Below are 19,861 nucleotides of genomic sequence, written 5' to 3' on the forward strand. Positions count from 1 at the left end.
ATTTGGCCAAATCCTCTATATAAACAACAGTACCATGCTGGGTGAATCACAATCTCAGCACATAGCACGACTCAGGCACCCAGCATTGTTGAGCCCCATGATATTTAGTACTTTCCTTAAAGCACCAGCTCCTGGAGTCATGAACTTGTGAGAAACTCAACTTTCTTTTTCTTTTCCGAAGTAATTTTCTAACCCTCGTAGTGGGGGAGAAAACCTGGAAAAGATTAACCTTAAGGGCTCCAAAACCAAGGGAAAACTAAAAAAACAAGATGCATGTCCAAAAATCTCATTATTTCCTAAGCCAATTTCCTGATTTTAAAGAACCTTCTTGCTGGTTTTTTTAAGCCAACCTCATAATGTTTAAGCCAAGGTGGTGATTTTTAAAGCCAGCGCGGTGATATTTCCGGGGGGCTCTGATTTTTTTCCTGCACTAACCTGATGATTTTCAAGACGATCTAACGTGTGAATTTGGAACACCCAAGCCTCAGAGCCTCTGACGTCGCTGGAGGCAGCTTTGCTGAAATGCCAGTCAAGCTGGGAGGAAGGATGTCCTTCTTCCCCTCCCAGCCGGTGCGCGGGGGCTCCCACTTCTCCTTTAGAGCGCGGAGTCTAAAGCTGTGTGCGTGAAAACGTGCCCCGGCTTTGGGGAGGCGAATGCTGCAAGTTCAGCCCAATGTCTTGGTCTGCATCTAACTGCAAACGCGACATCCACCCTTAACGGCCTGCTGAGCTGCCTGCTCATACAGCAGCAACCAAGATGTGGTCTCAGCGCTCCAGAAATTCAGCTCTCCGGAGCATATCACACAAGGCTACGAGCCAGGGCGCGGGGCTATTCTAGTGCATACGTTATATGCTGGTGGAATTTGGCTTGCATTAGCACTAGGAGCCCCAGTCACGGGCCAGGACCCATTGTGCCAGGTGCTGTACAAACACAGAACAGGAAGACATCCCTGCATCAAAGCAGAAGAGACAGGTTCTGGGGCATACCTGGCTGGCTGGGCCCATTAGTCTGATCTGGAACGGCAGGATGGGAGGCCGAGCTAGATGCGCCTATTGGTCTGAGATGGGGCAGCAAGCAGCGTTTGGATTCAGGGCACCCTCTTCCCCGCTCCATCCCATATGTCACACACAACAACCCCACACTCCTCCATCCTTTCATCTCCTCTTCCCAAGGGCTAGTCCATGCCCCTCTGCATTTGCCAGGTACCCCTTCGCCCCTCAAATTCTTCCTCCAACTACCAAGCCTCTCCACAGCCCACCTTTCTCGTCCTAGGCTTTGTGTCTACCTTATTTGCAAGGATCATCAGCTGTGTGGGGCAGGAGATGGGTCTTGGCCCTGACTGTGAGCTGCTGGGTACATAGGTTGTAGTATATGAAATATTCCTGCTGCAGAACTGACAGAAGAGGGCCAGGGTGACCACCCCATATTCACGCCCCAAAATCGCAGCTTTCGTTTAAAAAAAAAAGAAGAAGAAGAAGTCGGCCTGGCTTATGGTTCCAGAGAAAACTTTCAAAATGTGACAAGGGCGTAACTGATGCAGCAACACCAGCCTGAGTCCGCAGAGAGCCTGAGCCGATCGTTCTGAGAGGGGGGAGCTTCCCTGAGTGTCACCGATGCAGCCTGAGTCTGCAGAGAGCCTGAGATGATCACTCCAAAAGGAGGGAACTGACTCATAATTCTCTCTGTTGGGTGTTACTTCTGAACCCTAATGATGCACACTTCAGTGTCTACCTATCTATCAGATCCCTGTGTGACTCCACTAGATATATCCCCATTTGATGATGGGTCTCCCGCTGGAGATCAATGAGTTAGCCAGTTTTTAGTCCATTTGACAGGTGTCAGACGATGCCATATACAGAGCTAATACCACCTCCCTGCTCCTACTCCATATCCCTCTGTTTAGACGGCTAAGAAGGTGCCCCACCACCACAGACTGGGGCGCGAGAGGCGTCACTTACTCTGTGATCTCTTCTGTCACCGTGTGCTCCACTTGAAGCCGGGAATTCACCTCAATGAAGTAGTGTTTGCCATGTTTATCTACCAGGAACTCCACGGTGCCGGCATTTTCATATCCTACCTGCAAGGAGATAAGAGGTTCAGGAGGGTCTGAGCATTCTAACTGTGTTTCTCAGTGGCAAATATATACAGAGCTGCCACGGTCTGGGTTAGAGCACAGGACTGGGAGACAGGGCTGCTGTGTTCTATTCCTGACTTGGGTCCAGTGGTTAGAGCAGGGTGACTCTAACCACTAGACTCTGGGCTCCAGGGATCTATCCTTGATGCGGGAAGGGGAGTGGGGTCTAGTGGTTAGAGCAGGGGGGGCTGAAAGTAAGGACTTCTGGGTTTATCCCTGGCTCTGTGTAGGGACTGGGGTCTAGTGGTCAGAGGAGGGCTGGGAGTCAGGACTCCTGGGTTCTGTTTCCCTTGCTGCTGCTTCTGGTGGGGGAAGGAGACTGCCTCTGGGGATGCAAGTGGCAAGGTCCTCTCGGCCAAGTGGGGTGAGGATCCCATCCCCAGGAGGTGGGTGAGGGAGGGCACTGCAAGGACAAAGAAGCAGACAGGTGAGCGGCTGTCGTGGCCTCATTCAGTCCCTGGCGGTTAGCACGTGACACTTTCTCAGGGCAGCTTGGCTGACTGGCTCGCAGCCAAATCCTGGTTGAGTGCAATCAGACATCGTTATGACACGGCTCTTAATTAGATCCCAGCCCTCTCAACCAAAGCACTTGACTCCAGAAGATGCTGCGCAGGGAGATTTCAGATGCCAGGAGGTAACACTTTCACTGGCCTGGGGCACGGGTTTGGGGTGCATGAGGGGATGTGGGGTGCAGGCTCTGGGAGGGAGTTTAGGTGTGGGAGGGGGCTCAGGGCTGGGGCAGGGGGATGGGGTGTGGGAGGGCGGGAGGGCTTCAGCTGGGTGGCGCTCACTTCAGGTGGCTCCTGGGTGGTGGCGCAGCGGGGCTAAGGCAGGCTCCCTGACCCCGCACTGGTCCTGGAAGCAGCTGGCACGTCCCTGTGGCCCCTGGGATGGGGCTCTTTGTGCTGCCCCTATGTGCTGCCCCCCACAGCTCCCACTGGCTGCAGTTCCATTGGCTGCGGAGTTAGAGCTCAGGGGCAGAGCACGGAGACCCCCTGATCCCCACCCCAGGGGCTGCAGGGACGTGCTGGCCACTGCTGGGAGTGGTGCAGGACCAGGGCAGGCAGGGAGCCTGCCTTAGCCCTGCTGCGCTGCCAGACTTCTAGCGGCCTAAAATCTCCTGGTTTGGCTTCAGTAGCCTCCGAGAAATAGAGCCTGATTCCAGGAGACTCCCGGAGAAACCAGGAGGGTTGGCAACCCTAGCTGGAGAACTGAGGCGCAGAGAGGGGAAGGTCAATAGCAGAGCTGGAATTAGAAGACACATGTGTCCTGACCCCTAGCCCAGTGCTCTATCCTCTCTGCCACAGCCTTCCTGCTGAGCATCTTTCCTGCTGTCCATTGTCAATTAAGGGTATTTCTTGCCCCTTCCTATGGAGCAGCGAGACTTCGTCCCTGCTGGAGAGGGGATATGGTCACAGCTGGGCCCACTGACCTGCTCGTGTGCAGGGGAACTGTGGGGGCTACCAGGCTAGATAGGTTACTGTCTGATCTGGGGCAGCAGGAGGTGCTAGATGGGCCCATTGGCCTGATCTGGGCTGGCAGTGGGGGCCGGATATTGAGTAGATGAGACCATCGCTCTGATATCCACTAAGCTATCTCTGGTGAGCCAAACACTGGGCATCGGGGATGTGTGTTTGCTGCAGTGAAACCACAGGCACACAGATTCTTTCCCCCCATCCCCCGCCCCTGATCTCCCGCTCCTCCCTCTGATACCCCCCTGCTGGCCCTCCCCCCCATCCTCTTCACCCTCTGCCCAGTGGCCCACGCCTCCTCTAGGATGCAGCTTTCAAAGCCATTCCCCGCAACCCTTGTCCCCCACTGATCTGTGCCGGTTCCTGGGCCTCTCAACCTCTTCCCGGCTCAGCTTCCCTTTGCCTTATCCGATGTGACTCAAACGCGCCCTGCAGAGCGCACGTTGCTTGCATTCACGTTGGACTGAACCCAGGCTACTTGCAAGAACCGTTTCTTTCCCCGCATCTGTCCAGGGATCCCAGGTAATGAAGGATTCACGACTGCTGCCAGGGACAGCTCGGAATCCCTGTGGCACGACGAGGACCGCAGTTACTGGTGCTTTGCAGACAGAGGGGGATGGGAGGAAAGACAATTTCTCTCTCTGTGTCGCTTTCCCCCGAGCACTGGAATCTAGTGTGACTGAGCAACTGCAGTGCTTTCTCCTCCAGCTGCTGCGTCCTCCATCCCAGCGGGCGACATGCAGACAGAGGTACGCTCCGTTAACTCCAGGGAGGTCCGGATAAAATGTAACAGGCGGAAGTCTGGAGGATTGGCACGTGCCTAGCGGCCGCTGGCAAACCATTCAAGGGGTAGGTGCTATGCCGGGAGCCCCCTTGTGAAATGAGAGCGGGGCTCGCACCAGGAGGTCAGGAGGAGACGCTTTCCATCACTACCCTTTGGAGGGAGATACACAGCCTTGCCTCCACTGCTCAGCCTGTGCCCAGAGGTGCTGACGATCACCCCCCTGCCTCGCACCGTTCATTACTCTGGGGGTTCCAGCCGAGGCCCTGAGCAGGATGTGGGCTAGCCAGCGAGAAGAGCTCCCGGGCCCAAAGACCCTGCAGTCTAACTAGACAAAGTGTGGGAGGGGAATCAGCTCCTCGGGGGAGGCAGGCCTCGCACTCAGGTCTCTTTCCTGCCAGCGCAGTGCTCCAGCCATTAAGCCGCAGTGGGATCAGCTAACCTGGCTATCCACTTCAGGTTACAAAGGGTTCTCCAAGAATGCTGACAAAGTTAGCAGGCCTGCCTCTCTGGAGCCACGGTTCCTAACAGGAGAGACATTAACTAGCCATAATGGAAGCAGAGCTCTCAGCCAAGGGCCCTTGGATAAGCAGGTAATTTCAGCCTGGCAATAAGCACCCCTGCAGAGACCTCATCCCTCCCCACTTCAATCAGAAATAAACAGGCCGTTCCCCGGGGAACCCAGCCACTGGAATGGAGTGAGGAACAGGCTGAGGCTGCCACTAGCTATGCCATGGGAAGGGGGTCCCGAGTTCTTTGGGGCCCTCTTAGCAGTTTTACAGTAATACCTGAGATCCCCATTGTGCCAGGCGCTGCACAGACCCCGACTGAGCTTGGGGTTGCACAGACTCCAACCCAGAGCAGGGCCCCTGTTGTGCCAGGCGCTGCCCAGACACACAAGAGCATCCCTGCCCTGAAGAGTTCACAGTATGAAGAGCCAACAGCTGTTCATACTCCACTTACTCCTCTCCCTCACAAAGCTGAGGCCCCATCACAAACGCATCTCCCCCAGCAATGGCTGGGAAGGAGGTCCCAAGCTGTGCCCTCCACATGGTTATGATCTGCAGCAGGGCATAGGAGGTTGCAGGGGACCCAGGTGTCTGGCATAAACTCCCCTGGTCCCTGATGGACTGTTGGGTAATCCTCACACTGCAGTAACAAGAACTCCACCCCCAGCAATAGGTTTAAAGGCCGAATCTCACTGAAGGGCAGCAGAGATAACCTCGTCTCAGCTGAGATGCAGGGTGCCAGGTGGCAAGCACAGGTTGCTCCCTCATGGATAGAGCCCTGCCAAATTCATAATCCATTTTGGTCAATTTCATGGTTATAGGATTTTAAAAATAGTAAATTCCATGATTTCAGCTATTTAAATCTGAAATTTCACAGTGATCCCGCTTCTCTCCCGGAGTTGAGGATTGAACCCAGGAGTCCTGACTCCCAGCCCCCGTTTCTAACCACTAGTTTCCCCTCCCATAGCAGAAGATAAAATCCATAAGCCCTCACTCCTGTCCCCCCTGCTCCAGCCTCTAGACTCCCCTTCTCCTCCCAGCTGCAGGAGTAGAACGCAGATGTTCTGGCTCCCAGCCCCCACTCCCCACTCTAACCCCCTAGACCCCACTCCCTTCCCAGAGCAGGGGACAAAATCCAGGAGTCCTGAGCACCAGTCCAATACCCTCCCTGAATCTCTGTGTGTGTGTGAGATCCAGGTGACGCGAGGACAGAAGACGTGGCTGTTGCGTCTGTCCGTCTCTTGCAGACACACCAGCTGCTCGGGCGATGCCTGTGAGCCGGGGACATGGCAAGGAACATGACTAACTGTGGCATCGCTGCGTCCCGCTGAGCAGATGCTGCGCTGCAGCGGCAAATGCTGAGACGGCGCTTGGAAAACAAGGGAGGAGTGGCCAGCGTGCCAGACGGAGAGTCAGGACACCTGGATTCTGTCGCCAGCTCTGTGTGGGCAAGAGGGGTCTAGTGGTAAGAGCAGGAGGCCAGGCTGGGAGTCAGGCCCCCAGGTTCTTTTTCTTCCATTCCCTTGCCTGTTGAAGACCCAGATGATGAACTACAGATACAAAATCTGCCAGGCCTCATCACAGCCCCGGGGATGACCTTGGACTAGACTGACAGGACCGGGACCTTCTCCCTGCAGCGGCACTAAGGCATCAGAGAGAGCATCTCTGATCCAACCCATGCCTGCTAATTAACCAGGGAGCCCGCAAGCTGTGGTGGCTGGGAGTTCAAGGGGAGCTGAGGGTGGGGAAAATCCTTGAACGGCGCAACCAGCGGGGGTCAGTGCAATGCCGGGAATTAAACAACAGACCGGAGAATATGGATTAACTGTGCATTTCAATCTTTGCCGGGCAGGGGGGAGTGGGCGCCAGACAGCCATAAAGAGGATAATGAAGCATGGAGCTCATTAAAGATGTTTTAACTGTTCGGCGGCTCCTGAATTTTAAGAGGCATGGACAGCAATGATATTTTTCCCACTTAACAAGGCAGCAGGGCTGGGAAGCAGGACTCCTGGGTTCTGTTCTCGGCTAGGGGAGGGGAGCGGGGCCTAGGGGGTTAGAGTGTGCAGTGTAGGAGGTCAGGACACCTGGGTTCTATTTCCGGTTCTGCTACTTACTTACTGCAAGTCCCCGCCCCTCGGTGTGGCTCAGTTTATCTTTCCACCCTTTGCTAATTGAGACTGTAAGCTCTTGGAGGCAGAGATTGTCTCTCACTGTATCTGTGCAGCACCTGGCACAACGGGAGCCCCAACCTCAGTGAGCGTCTGTGCAGTGCCTGGCCCAAAGGGGACCTCTATCTTCATCAGGGCCCCTAGGCGGTACCAGAAATCTATTATAACACTGTGAATCAGAGCTCACTCTGCTGTCTTGAGTAGGTGGGGCTTATTTAGTGGGAGGAGCATGGTCCCACGCCCCCATGCCAGCGCAGACTGCTGGGTGAGGACACTGGGTCCTTCCGCACAGTAAGCGCACACAGCGTCTGGTTTACAACCATGCTCCACAACCTGCCTCCGCCAAGCCTGAACACTGGACTCGCTTCCCCCCAGCGCGCGGTTATTTTCCAGCATGCCCGGGGGCGGTGCTGAGCTATCTGTCCTTACTGCCCCGAGCTGCCAACCCAGCTCCCACCCCCAGCGACGGAAACGCAGTGTGAAAAGAGCACCTCAATCTGCTCCCTGCTGGCGCTGGCTCACGTCAGGCTGCGGAGGTTTTCCTACCCCTGCTGTGGCTGAAGCTCAGAGAGGGAGCATCTGGGGAAGGGAGAGCCCCACAGGCACGTGGCTCATGCATCACAGGAGTTCCTGGCTAAGAAAGACATTGGGCTAGTGACACAGGCATTGGACTAGGAGCTGGCTACTCCTGGCTCTGCCACTGATCTACTGTGTGACCTTGGGAAAGTCCCTTCCCTGCTCTGTGCCTTTGTTTTCCCTCCCCCCTCTGGTCTATGGTGAGACTCCAGAGTTCTATGCCCGGTTTTGGGAGGGGAGTAGAGATTCGTAGTTACAGGAAAAGAGGCTGAGAATCAGGACTCCTGGGTTCTATGCCTGACTCTGCGAGAGGAGTGAGACTAGAACCCAGGAGTCCTGACTCCCACCTCTGCTTCTCTAAGCACTAGACCCCACTACCTACCTACAGCTGGGAATGGAACCCAGGAATCCTGACTCCTAGCCCAGTGCTCTAACAGTGGAGACCAGCGGCATCCAACCTACTCCCCTATATATTAAACTAGCAGCAGGATTTGACATCTCCACCCCACCCCGAGACTTGAGCAACACCCCACTCGTCTGTTGATTCCTATAAAGAGATGCTCCACATGGAAATGCATCTGTGTTTCTTGTAGCTTAAATTACCTGCTAACGAACTTGAGAGGAATAATCTCTTAATTATCTATTTAAGGAAAAATGTAGTACAGGCTGCCTAATCAAATATCATTTTGATCATTAAATGAAAGCACATTACGAGGCGATTGAGTAGGTTTAAGAGCGGGATCAGCAAGGTTGGAGTTTCCTGCACATCAGCAGCTGGAGAAAAGACAGGGTAGCAACATGCATAATAGACAATAGATAAGGCTGCCAGTCAGACCTATCTCCACTTCTGGGAGGGGAGAGGGGGCTAGTGGTCAGAGCAGCGGGGCAGCTAGGAGCCTGGGTTCCTGGATTCTCTGCCAACTGTGCCACCAAACTTCCTGGGTGAACTTGAACGAGCCCCTTTACCTCAGTTTCTGCTTCCAGCCTCTCTTTACACTGTGAGCTCTGTAGGACAGGGACTGTCACTCAGGGTGTGTCTGTGTGGCACCCAGCCCAGCGGGGCTCCCAATCACACTCAGGGTCTGTGTGGCACCCACCAAGACAGGGCCCCTGATTGCAGACAGGGTCTGTGAGGCACCTGGCACGATGGGGCCCCCGATCTCAGTCAGGCCCTCTGGGAGCTTCCATAACCCCACCAATGCTGGATTTGTAGGAGGCGAATTTAGGCCTTTGCGATGTCGGTCCTTTCCTGCCTTAGGTGGGGGGCACATAAAGCCATGCACAACCCCCCGCAGTTTGCAGCGGCACCTGAAATGCTGGGTTGCAACCCCAGAAGCCCTTGCACCCGAGATTGCATACCCAGCTGGTGGGATAGCCATCTCTGCACTGCACATGCCTGGATCAGACCCAGGTGCCTCCTGATTCAGGGAGCCTGCTCCTAGGCTCCCAAGCATCCCTATTATTTCCGGTAGAAAGGCTGGGGGAGGGATGCATCCCGCTGAGATGATGTATATTCAAATATGCAGATTAGGGCACTGCCTTATTTGCACAGTGCACCCAGCTCTGCACCCTAACTGGGGCATGTGCTAGCCCGCAGTGAAGTGGCTGAGCAATGAAGCCAAGGAGACGTGAAAGCAGCTGGGGTTTGAAGGGGTTGTAAAGGAGATTGATCAATGGCCCTGCTCTGTGGCTGGTGTCTCATCTGCTCCCTCTGGTGTCTCTTTCCAGAGGAATCCCCCACTGAACCTGCTGCTCTGTAGACGCTGCCAGAGACACCTCAGCGCTGGGCTGGGTTGGCTCCGGATGCAAATGTAGCAATTTAGACACTGTTTCTGGCCCGGCTTTGTATTAGGTGCCCCCGAGATCGGGGCTCCCAATCGTGCTGGGAGCTGCACAGACACGACGCAGATCATGGCGTCATTGGGCCGAGTGCCACACAGATCCCTGGCTGAGGCTGAAGGCAGGGACGTGTTATTATCCTGGTTTTTCAAATGGAGAAACAGAGCCCCAGACAAAGTGAGTGGCCCAGGGAGACCATGACAATCTACCAAGTCTTAGGTTAGTAATCTAACCACTGGGCCATGCTTCCTCTCTGGGAAAGAAGGGCCATATGAATACATAGATGCAAGCACAATGGAGACACAGTCTAGACTGGCTGAATGAATGTAGCACTCAGGACTCCTGGGTTCTATTTCCCACTCTACCATTGCCCTTGGCCATGTCCCCTCCCCTCTCTATGCCTCAATTTCCTCACCCCTTCTTAGTTAAATTAGACTGTAAGCCGTCTGGGGCAGGGACTGTATCTGTGCAGTGTTCAGCCCAATGGGGCCCCACTCCTGGTTGGGGTCTGCACAGCATCAGACGCAATGGAGGCCCTGCTCCCAGTCAGGGTCTGTGCAGCAGCAGGCACCTTGAGGATCCCAATCTTGGCCAGGACAGGCACGCACAGTTGATTTATTGAACGGGGGAGCAGAGAGGAAAAAGGCTGGCTCTACAGGAGAAGGAAATTTGAAATCCTTCTCGCTGACTAGCAAGGAGGGATGAGGCTGAACTAGATGAAACTGGCTGAAAAGCTAAACATGATGAGGAATAAATAGAAGCCTGTTTTCAGAGCCCTGATCGTGAAGGAGTCTGAGAGGCAAAGGGAAATCAGGGTAAGCAGCCATTTGTCTTGGGGGCTTTAATCAAGCTGCAAAGAAGAACCCATGAGCCAGGAAAGACCGTTCTCAGCCGATTATGCCAAGCGTGTTCTGTGCCCAGGGCAATGATGCCACACAGGCCAGGGGCTGCTCAGCCCTTTGTCTGGTGTAGTTTAGAGGCCTCATTTGAGATTGTAGCTGCGCTGTGCTGGGCACAGTGAAGGCCCCTGTAGCCTCCACTGGCTACATCCTGATCACCATCCAGGTCTGTGCAGCACCCAGCACAATGGGGGCCCTGATCCTGATTCATGTCTGTGCAGTGCCCAGCCCAATGGAGCCCCAATCTCACTCAGGGTCTGTGCAGCACCTGGCACAATGACGCCCCTGATCCCCCTCAGGATCGGTGCAGAGCCCATTATTGACAGGCATCTTTAGTGCTCTTAATAACTTCAATCCACCGCGTTCCAAGTGCCTCCGTTAGTTTGTTGTGGCCATAACAACTAGGCACTCGTTTACAGAGCAGGAGTGTGAACTCATAAGTCCTGATTCCCTGCCTGTTATTTTATCCTGTCATTTGCGATTCATTGTCCCTGAAGGAAAATAACCCAGCAGGGCTTTGGATGTAGCTCAGATGCATCACTCCCAGGCAGAGATGCATGGAACCCACAGACTGTGTGCATCTGTTGGGTGAACGCTGCCCCCTAGTGCCAGGCATCCTGCCGAGCAACTGCATCTGCATTTATGAGGCAGGAGGCACCCATATAGCTGTGCCAAGAGGGAGTGGGGGCACGTGCCGGGAGGCTTGGAAGCTCCAGTGGCCCACTAGGGGCATTTGCTGCCTACTTCAATTAGATGGGAGAGGGGAGAGCGCAAACAGGAAATGACACTTGGGATCTTGATGAGATGCAGAAGAACAGGGAAAAATCTGCTTTTTTATGTCTTCTAGCCACTAGACCCCATGCCCCTCACCACCTAAGCTAGAAATAGACTCCAGCAGTCCTGACTCCCAGCCCCACTGCTCTAACCGCTAGACCTCGCACCCCTCACCATCTGAGCTGGGAATAGCCCTGGGAATAGACCCCACGAGTCCTGACTCCCAGCCCCATTGCTCTACCCACTAGACCCTGCGCCCCTCACCACCTGAGCTAGAAATAGACTCCAGCAGTCCTGACTCCCAGCCCCACTGCTCTAACCACTAGACCCCGCGCCCCTCACCACCTGAGCTGGGAATAGACCCCATGAGTCCTGACTCCCAGCCTCACTGCTCTAACCACTAGACCTCATGCCCCTCACCACCTGAGCTGGGAATAGACCCCACGAGTCCTGACTCCCAGCCTCACTGCTCTAACCACTAGACCCTGCGTCCCTCACCACCTGAGCTGGGAATAGACACCATGAGTCCTGACTCCCAGACTCACTGCTCTAACCACTAGACCCCGCACCCCTTACCACCTGAGCTGGGAATAGACCCCAGCAGTCCTGACTCCCAGCCCCACTGCTCTAACTACTAGACCCCACGCCCCTCACCACCTGAGCTGGGAATAGACCTCACGAGTCCTGACTCCCAGCCCCACTGCTCTAACCACTAGACCCTGCGCCCCTCACCACCTGAGCTGGGAATAGACCCCACGAGTCCTGACTCCCAGCCCGCCGAAATCATGGCTTAAAGTGGATCACGGATTGGTTGCCACGAGGTTGCCAAGGAATCTTGTGCAGGTCCAGATGCCAAGAAAGAGCAGGCATCTGGAAGGGGAGACAATTAAATCCATCAGCAGCTCCGCCGCTGGCTTTGTCTTTTCATATTAAGAGATGGAGGTGGCACTGGTAATTTCAGGAGTGAGGCTTATATTGATGCTCCCACAGTGCATTTCACAGCTGCCTGCCTTCCAAAGTCATGTGGCGGGACTGTAAATCCCGAAGGGGACATTCTGATCAGCCACGAGAGCCCTCTCCCCTCCCAGACTTGGGAATAAGACCCAGGAGTCCTGACTCCCAGCCCCCCTGCTCTAGCAATTAGACCTACTCCCCTCCCAGAGATGGGGATAGAAGCCGGAATCCTGACTCCCAGCCACCCTTGCTCTACACACGAGATTCCATCACCCACCGGAGCTGGGATAGAAACCAGGCCTCCTGGTCCCACCCCCCTACTCTAACTACTAGACCCCATTGCCTTCCCAGAGCCAGGAATACAAGGAGTTCTGGCTGTCCATGAATGTTTCATACTGGGGGTGTCTATTTCAACAGCTGCTGCCCCAACTTGTCACGCCATCAGAGAGTGGGAGGTGCACTGAGTTCTTAGGAAGTCTGGTAATTACTCACTTCACAGAGGAACAATGGGGACCCAGTACAGAGGGGGAAGGGACATGCTTAGACAACAGCTGCTAATGTCACCACTCAGAGCAGGCTGTCACAACGCGCTCCGCAGCATCAGCACAAATCACTTCTCCCAGCACTGGAGCCCTGGCTCCTTCTGACAGCTCACCTTCCCAAAAAACACAGCAGAGCTAAGGGTAGAACCCAGGAGTCCTGTCTCTTGAGCCCCACCCTCCACTCTAATCATTAGCTCCCACTCCCCTCCCAGAGATGGGAATAAAACCATCAGTCCTGACTCTCAGCCCCCCCCCCGCTCCAACCACTAGATCCCACTCCCCTCCCAGAGCTGGGACTAGAACCCAGGAGTCCTGACACCCAGACTTTCTGCACACACACACCCCCCCAGCCAGATTCTACCAAAGCTGACCATGTGGCATATCACTAGAGGTGGCTTGGAATTTTTCGGGAACCAGAATTTCCACTTTATGGGGAATTCCACAATTTATTTGTTTGTTCTGAGGCGAATTTTCAAAATTTCCCACAGAACGAAAATCCTGGAACATTTGGACTTGAGGCCATCAAATCAATCAATTTCCAGTTTATCGTTTCATTTCATTTTTGCTCTTAGATGATATCAAAATATGAAATAGTATATATTAGGCATTATTAAATGTAATATATATCAATATATGACATAATATAAAATATAATATGCATAAATATAATTTGAAAATTAACATTAAATTAGAATTAAATCCTAAATTAAAAATTAAAATTAAAATTAATTAAATGAATTAGCAAAGTCCAATAAACCAGGCAGTGTTGCCTAGTGGCTAAAGCACTGTCTTGGGACTCAGGACTTGTAGGTTCTATGTCCAGCTCTGCCACGGGACTGCTGAGTGACCTTGAGCAGGTCATGTCCCCTCCCTGTGCCTCAGTTTCCCCATCTGTAAACTGGAGATAACACCACTGGCCTCCCTTGTAAAGTGCTTTGAGATCATGGGACTAAAAGCTGTAGTGAAGAACTGGCGGTTGTTGTTGTTAGTATAAACCAAATACACTGAAATATCAAAATGATAAAACTGAACCCAAAAGTGCTAAGATTTTGCTTGTGGCACCTTAGAGACTAACAAATTTATTTGAGCATAAGCTTTCGTGAGCTACAGCTCACTTCCCTATTACTTCGACTGTCCTCCTGCATTGCTATGAGCACCTGGCATCTCCTGTTCACCAGAGTGATTTGTCTGGATTTTGTTCAGGGTTTGTACAGAGCCTAGCATCATGGGACCTGCTCCAGGCCTGAACACTTTCCCTTTCTAGCTTTTTGACAAACGCCAGAAGATTTCAACAGAAACTGACTCAGATGCCCACTGGACCATTAATGTTGATTTTCAATAAGTCTTGGAACAGTGGGGAAGTTCCAGAAGGCTGGAAGAAAGCTAATGTTGTGCCAATATATAAAAAGGGTAAACGGGATGACCCAGGTAATGACAGGCCTGTCAGTCTGACATCGATCCCGGGCAAGATAATGGAACGGCTGATACGGGTCTTGATTAATAAAGAATTAAAATACGGAGATGTAATTAATGCCAATCAACAGGGGTTTATTGAAAACAGATCCATCAAATGAACGATACCTTTTTATGATGAAATTACAAGTTTCCTTAATAAAGGTAAGAGTGCTGATGTAATACACTCAGACTTCTGTAAGGCATTTGACTTGGTACCGCACAACATTGTGATTAAAAAACTAGGAAGATATAGCATGAACATGGCCCACATTAAATGGATTAATAGCTGGCTAACTGATTGGTCGAAAAATGTAATTGTAAACAGGGAACTGTCATCAAACAGGCGTGTTTCTAGTGAAGTCCCACAGGGATCGGTTCTTAGCCCTACGCTATTTAATATTTTTATTGATAACCTGGAAGAAAACAAAATCATCAAACTGATCAAGTTTGCAGATGACACAAAAATGGGGGAGTGGTAAATAAGAAAGAATGCAGGTCACTGATACAGAGTGATCTGGATCACTTGGTAAGCCAGGCACAAGCAAACAATATGCGTTTTAATATGGCTAAATGTCAAATGTATATATCTAGGATCAAAGAATCTAGGCCATACATACAGGATGGGGGACTCTCTCCTGGGAAGCAGTGACTCTGCAAAAGATTTGGGGGTCGTGGTGCAGAATCAGCTGAACATGAGCTCCCGGTGCAACGCTGTGGCCATAAGAGCTAGTGAGATCCTTGGATGCATAAGCAGAGAGATCTCGAGCAGGATTAGAGAGGTTATTTTGCCTCTGTATTTGGCAGTGGTACAAAGTCTGTTGGAATCCTGTGTCCAGTTCAGGTACCCACAATTCAAGAAGGATGTGGATAAATCGGAGAGGGCTCAGAGAAGAGCCATGTGAATGACTAAAGGATTAGAGAACATGCCTCATAGTGAGAGACTCAAAGAATTCAAGCTTTTTAGCTAACAAAGAGAAGGTTGAGGGATGACTTGATCCCAGCCTATAAGTACTTCCATGGGGAAAATATATTAGATAATGGGTTTCTCAGTCTAGCCACCAAAGATCTAACACAACTCAATGGCTGGAAGTTGAAGCTAGACAAATTCAGACTGGAAATAAAGTGTCAATTTTTAACAGTGAGAGTCATTAACCATTGGAAAAACTTATCAAGGGCTGGGGTGGATTTTCCATCACTGACAATTTTTTAATCAAGATCAGATGTTTTTCCAAAAAAAAGATCTGCTCTAGGAATTATTTTGGGGCAGTTCTCTGGCCTGTGTTCTCTACAAAAGGTCAGACTATGATCACAATGGCCCCCGATGGCCTTGGAATCTGTGACTTTATGAAATGTTCATTTTGGACAAAAAGGACATTTTGTGCTGAAACCGTGTTGTGATTCAAAATTTCATCCTGATCTTTTATCTCTTTTGTGAAGACACCTGCCTGGGTCTGCAGGGAGCCTGAGCTGAACGTCCTGAGAAGGAGGAACTGGTCCTGGGCATCCCAAGGGGTGTTAACCCCCAAGCCCACTGCTCTGGATGGGACCGATCTTAACTCCCAGTTTCCCTTGCTGCAGTCTGGATGCCACCCATTACGACTGCTAGGACAGAATCTGCGAGATACCCCTACCCCATCTCTTGCTGCTGGTTGGGACAAAGACCCCAATCTCACAGAAATCTGAATATGATTCACCACCATGAAGATGAAGCCTCAACCTGTGCCTGTCTCCTTTTAGACACAAGGCACCCTCAACCTCAACACACCCTATCCAGCTGCTGAAATCTGCCCCCTGCTCTAACCCCTAGGCTCTACTCCCCTTCCTGATCCAGGAAAAAAAACTGGGGGTCCGGGCTCCCTGCCCCCCCAATGCTCTAACTACTAGACTCCATTCCCCTCCCAGATCTAAGGAGAGAACCCTGGAGTTCTGACTCCCAGCCCCTTCTACTTTAACCCATTAGACCCCACTCCCTTCCTACAGCTGGGAATAGAACCCAGGAGTCCTGATGCTTGGATAAGGTTCACATTTAACATACACACAGTGGGAAGTCCAATCTGCGTGCACACACACACACATAAGTTGGCACACATGCACAAAGGGAAATCCAAACTATACACACACACACTCACATCAGCCTCATTATCTCCAGCAGGGGGCAACATCTCATACATGCACACACACTCAGAGCTCACTGCTCTGCTCCGGGCAGCTGACAGATTCCATTATTACCCCAGTTCCCCACTGCAGTCCATCTGGCTCAGAGCTGCAGTGATGGTTTACTAAACTGCAGAGCCGAGGAGCATCCCAGTGGGGTTCTCAGCAGACAGGGAGTCAAGAGGTGTGTTCCCATACAGCAGAGCCAGTGGATTTAAGTTTCGACATTCCACCACCACCTCCTGCAGGAGGAAATCAGAGCTGTAGTGTTATTATATGTATTACGGTAGCATGTGGAGACCCCTGACATTGGGCTAGGCTAGTCCCTTCCCCACTCACTGCCTCAGTTTCCCCTCCTTATTTTACTATTTAGACTGCAAGCTCTTTGGGGCAGGAGCTGTCACCCTGTGTCTGCACAGTGCCTGGCACTAAGGGGCCCCGATGTCAGCCAGTGTTTGTGCAGCATTCAGCAACAACGGTGACCCCTATCCCAGTCGGGGTCTGTGCAGTGCCTGGCACAATGGGGTCCTGATCTCAGTCAGGTCCTCTAGACGCTACTGTAATACACATAATAATGAAAAGGATTCCTGGCCACACACTGTAGCCAGGCAGGATGCAATCAGGCTGGCAAGTTGAGCCATCAAGTCCCCACAACCAAGATCAGGTGTTCTGGGAATGAACGCCAGCCAATTAAGAAATACAGTGGGCCCTGGCTCTGTCAAGATGCATCATTCTTAACGCCCATCGGATTCAGCTACTCCATCTCCAGTGCGTCTGCAAAGGACTCGGCTACTGAACGTGGGTGACAAAGATGGACAGATGGGCCCCCCTCCACAACATGGGCTCCCGAATTCAGAGAGCTGTCAGCATGGGACGGTTCGAGACACCGTGGTCTAATGGACAAGAGCACTGAGCTGGGGGGTCAGGGTTATTGATATTTACCATTTGTATTGCAGTAGCACCTAGGGGCCCTAGTCATGAACCAAGACCCCAGTGTGCTAAATGCACAGAACAAAAAGAGGGTTTCTGCCCCCGGGCTTCCAGCCTGAGGATAAGGCAAGAGACAAGAGATGGATGGAGCTAGATGGGCAAGTACAAGTAAACCGTGAGACGGTCATGGGCAGAGACGGTCATGGGCAGCGCGAGGGGCAGCGGGCTCAGCACACCAACAGCCTGACCACTGGCACGTTTTTTGTCAGCATCACAGCAAAGGAGAGTTTTGAGGAGGGCTATGACGGTGGATAACGAGGTAGCTTTTCAGATTCCTGGGTTCTATTCCTGGCTCTGTGGGGGAGTGGGGTCTAATGGGTTAATGCAGAGGGAAAGCCTAGAAGTCAGCACTCCTAGGTTCTATTCCTGGTTCCGGGAGGAGAGTGGGGTCTAGTGGTCAGAGCAAGGGGGCTGGGAATCAGAACTATTCTCAGCTCTTACAGTGACTTTGCGGGGAAACTGAGGCACAAAGTTCTGATGCCCATCCACTTTTGCTCTAACCCCCATGCCCCACTCCCCTCCCAGAGCTGAACCCAGAAGTGTTGGCTCCCAGCCCAATGTCCTAGTTACTGGATTACACCCCCCTCCCGAAGAAAGCTAATGTTTTGAGATAGAAAGGAAACAATTTTATACTTCAAAAAGGATCAGTGGTGGAACAGATGATACTAGACAGTTAACATAAGAATGGCTGTACTGGGTCAGACCAAAGGTCCATCTAGCCCCGTATCCTGTCTTCCGACAGTGGCCAATGCCACGTGCCCCAGAGGGAACGAACAGAACAGGGGATCATCTCTGTCGCCCATTCCCAGCTTCTAGCACCTCGAAGGCTCCTAAGAAACAATTAAGCCACAACCACCCTTCCCCTAGTTCCCATCCACAGCCCTGTGCTATCCCAGCACTGGGCACCACACACACCCAGCTCTGCCAATACCCCTCTATTCCAACCTGCAATCCCCTGCTCTCCCAGCCCCAGGATCTCCAGGGTGGCTCGTACCTGCTTGGCCAGTCTGACGGCATCATTGGTGAGTTTGGTACGGAGCTGGGAGTCGAGGTGAGCCGCTGGGGCAATCTCCACAACCTTTTGGTGCCGCCTCTGGATGGAGCAGTCCCTCTCGTAAAGGTGCACCACATTCCCATACTTGTCCCCTGCAGAGAAGGGAAAGTCAATGCTGATTCCCTTCCAGGGACTGGGTACCCTGGGTCACGTGTAGAAGAGACTCCAGGCAGGCAACACCCAGCCAGTGTCCCCCAACTGTGGTGCTGGATCAGAGCCAGCACCCCTTAGAGGGGAAAGGCCCTGGTTTCACTCCCTGCCCCTGTGAGCCAGCCAGTCCCCCCGCCTGGGGCTGGATCGGAGCCAGCACCCTGTGGAGGGGAAATGCCCTGCGTCCCATTCCCTGCCCCTATGAGTCAGCCAGTCCCCCTGCCCTGGGGCTGGATCAGAGCTGGTGCCCCCTAGAGAGGAAAGAAGCTGTGTCTCATTCCCTGCCCCCCTAAGTCAGCCAGTTCACCCTGGGCTGGATCAGGGAGGCAGAGGGATATTAGGGCTCACCCAGAATCTGGACCTCAATGTGTCTTGGCTTCTCAATGAACTTCTCCACAAAGAGAGCCCCGTTCCCAAAAGCAGCCAGCGCCTCCGAGAACGCCCGGGTGTAATTCTCCTCCAGCTCCTGTAGGGGGCAGATAGGTGAGAGATTGACTCAGTAGTGCGGCCTAATGAACAGAGCATTTGACTAGGACTCAGGACTCCTGGGTTCTATTCTCAGCTCTGGGAGAGGACTCAGGTCTGGTGGGCTGGGCCGCTGGAGTATAAGTGGCTGGGAGTCTGGGTTCTATTCCCAGTTTTCCCACTGACTTACTGGTGATCTTTGGCAAATTATGAGGTTGGGGTTCCCATTGTCCCTTGTGTTGCACAGAGACAGTCCCTGCCCTGAAAAGTTCACAGTCTAAAAAGACACAGGGTGAGAGAGGAAATTGCCCAAGAAGGAAAGGGACCTGCCCAAGCTCCACACCAGAGCCAGGGATAGAACCCAGGCATCCTACCTCCCACTCCAGCACCCATGCTGCCACTATAAAGGTAAGGTCCCTTCAGTCCCTGCTACCATCCACTTTGGAGCAAAGGGTAAAATTAGGGCACCTCTCTCTCTGCTGTGCTATAGAGTGCGTCCTCCAGGCAGTGTAGAGATGTCACACTTCCTGTACACTCTTCATGCAGCCTCGGGGTTTCCTGGGGCTCGCTTCAGACTGGGAGCAGAGACAAAGCAGCCCAGCGCAGGGCTAGCATAGGCTGCAGCCTGAGAGTAGCAGGACTTTTTTGATCATATTTCTATATACAGTTTCCATTCCCAATAAAAGGTTTGTCTTGAAACCACGCTAAGATACCGCATATGTTTTCGCCACCCAGCGACCTCCAGGAGGGGAAATTAAAGAGATGTAGCTGTCCTCTGGCAAGGGGGTGCAGAGATGAGAGATGATACATGGGAGATGGTTTGGCACAGGGACACAGGAAGCCAGCACTGTGGCTGGGAGGTTTGCACATGGGACGCATAGGAGAAGGCTCTCGCACCATCAACACGCCAGCCAATCAGAGTAGCTGCAACTGCACCAGCCACA

At 52.6% G+C, this 19,861-nt stretch overlaps 1 protein-coding gene across 11 annotated transcripts in view; it reads right to left on the minus strand.

Moving 5' to 3' along the window:
- Positions 1-19,861, minus strand: part of PC (pyruvate carboxylase) — a 240,206-nt gene that overhangs the window by 105,978 nt on the left and 114,367 nt on the right. For all 11 annotated transcript variants that reach the window (XM_075130375.1, XM_075130380.1, XM_075130382.1 and 8 more), the window contains 3 exons: positions 18,801-18,918; positions 18,243-18,394; positions 1,960-2,078 (listed from right to left, as the gene is read on the minus strand). In XM_075130375.1, the coding sequence (XP_074986476.1) occupies positions 1,960-2,078; positions 18,243-18,394; positions 18,801-18,918 (389 nt within the window). The remainder of the gene's footprint in view (positions 1-1,959; positions 2,079-18,242; positions 18,395-18,800; positions 18,919-19,861) is intronic.

Source organism: Caretta caretta, chromosome 7 (assembly GCF_965140235.1).
Source record: "Caretta caretta isolate rCarCar2 chromosome 7, rCarCar1.hap1, whole genome shotgun sequence".
Lineage (NCBI taxonomy): Eukaryota > Metazoa > Chordata > Testudines > Cheloniidae > Caretta > Caretta caretta.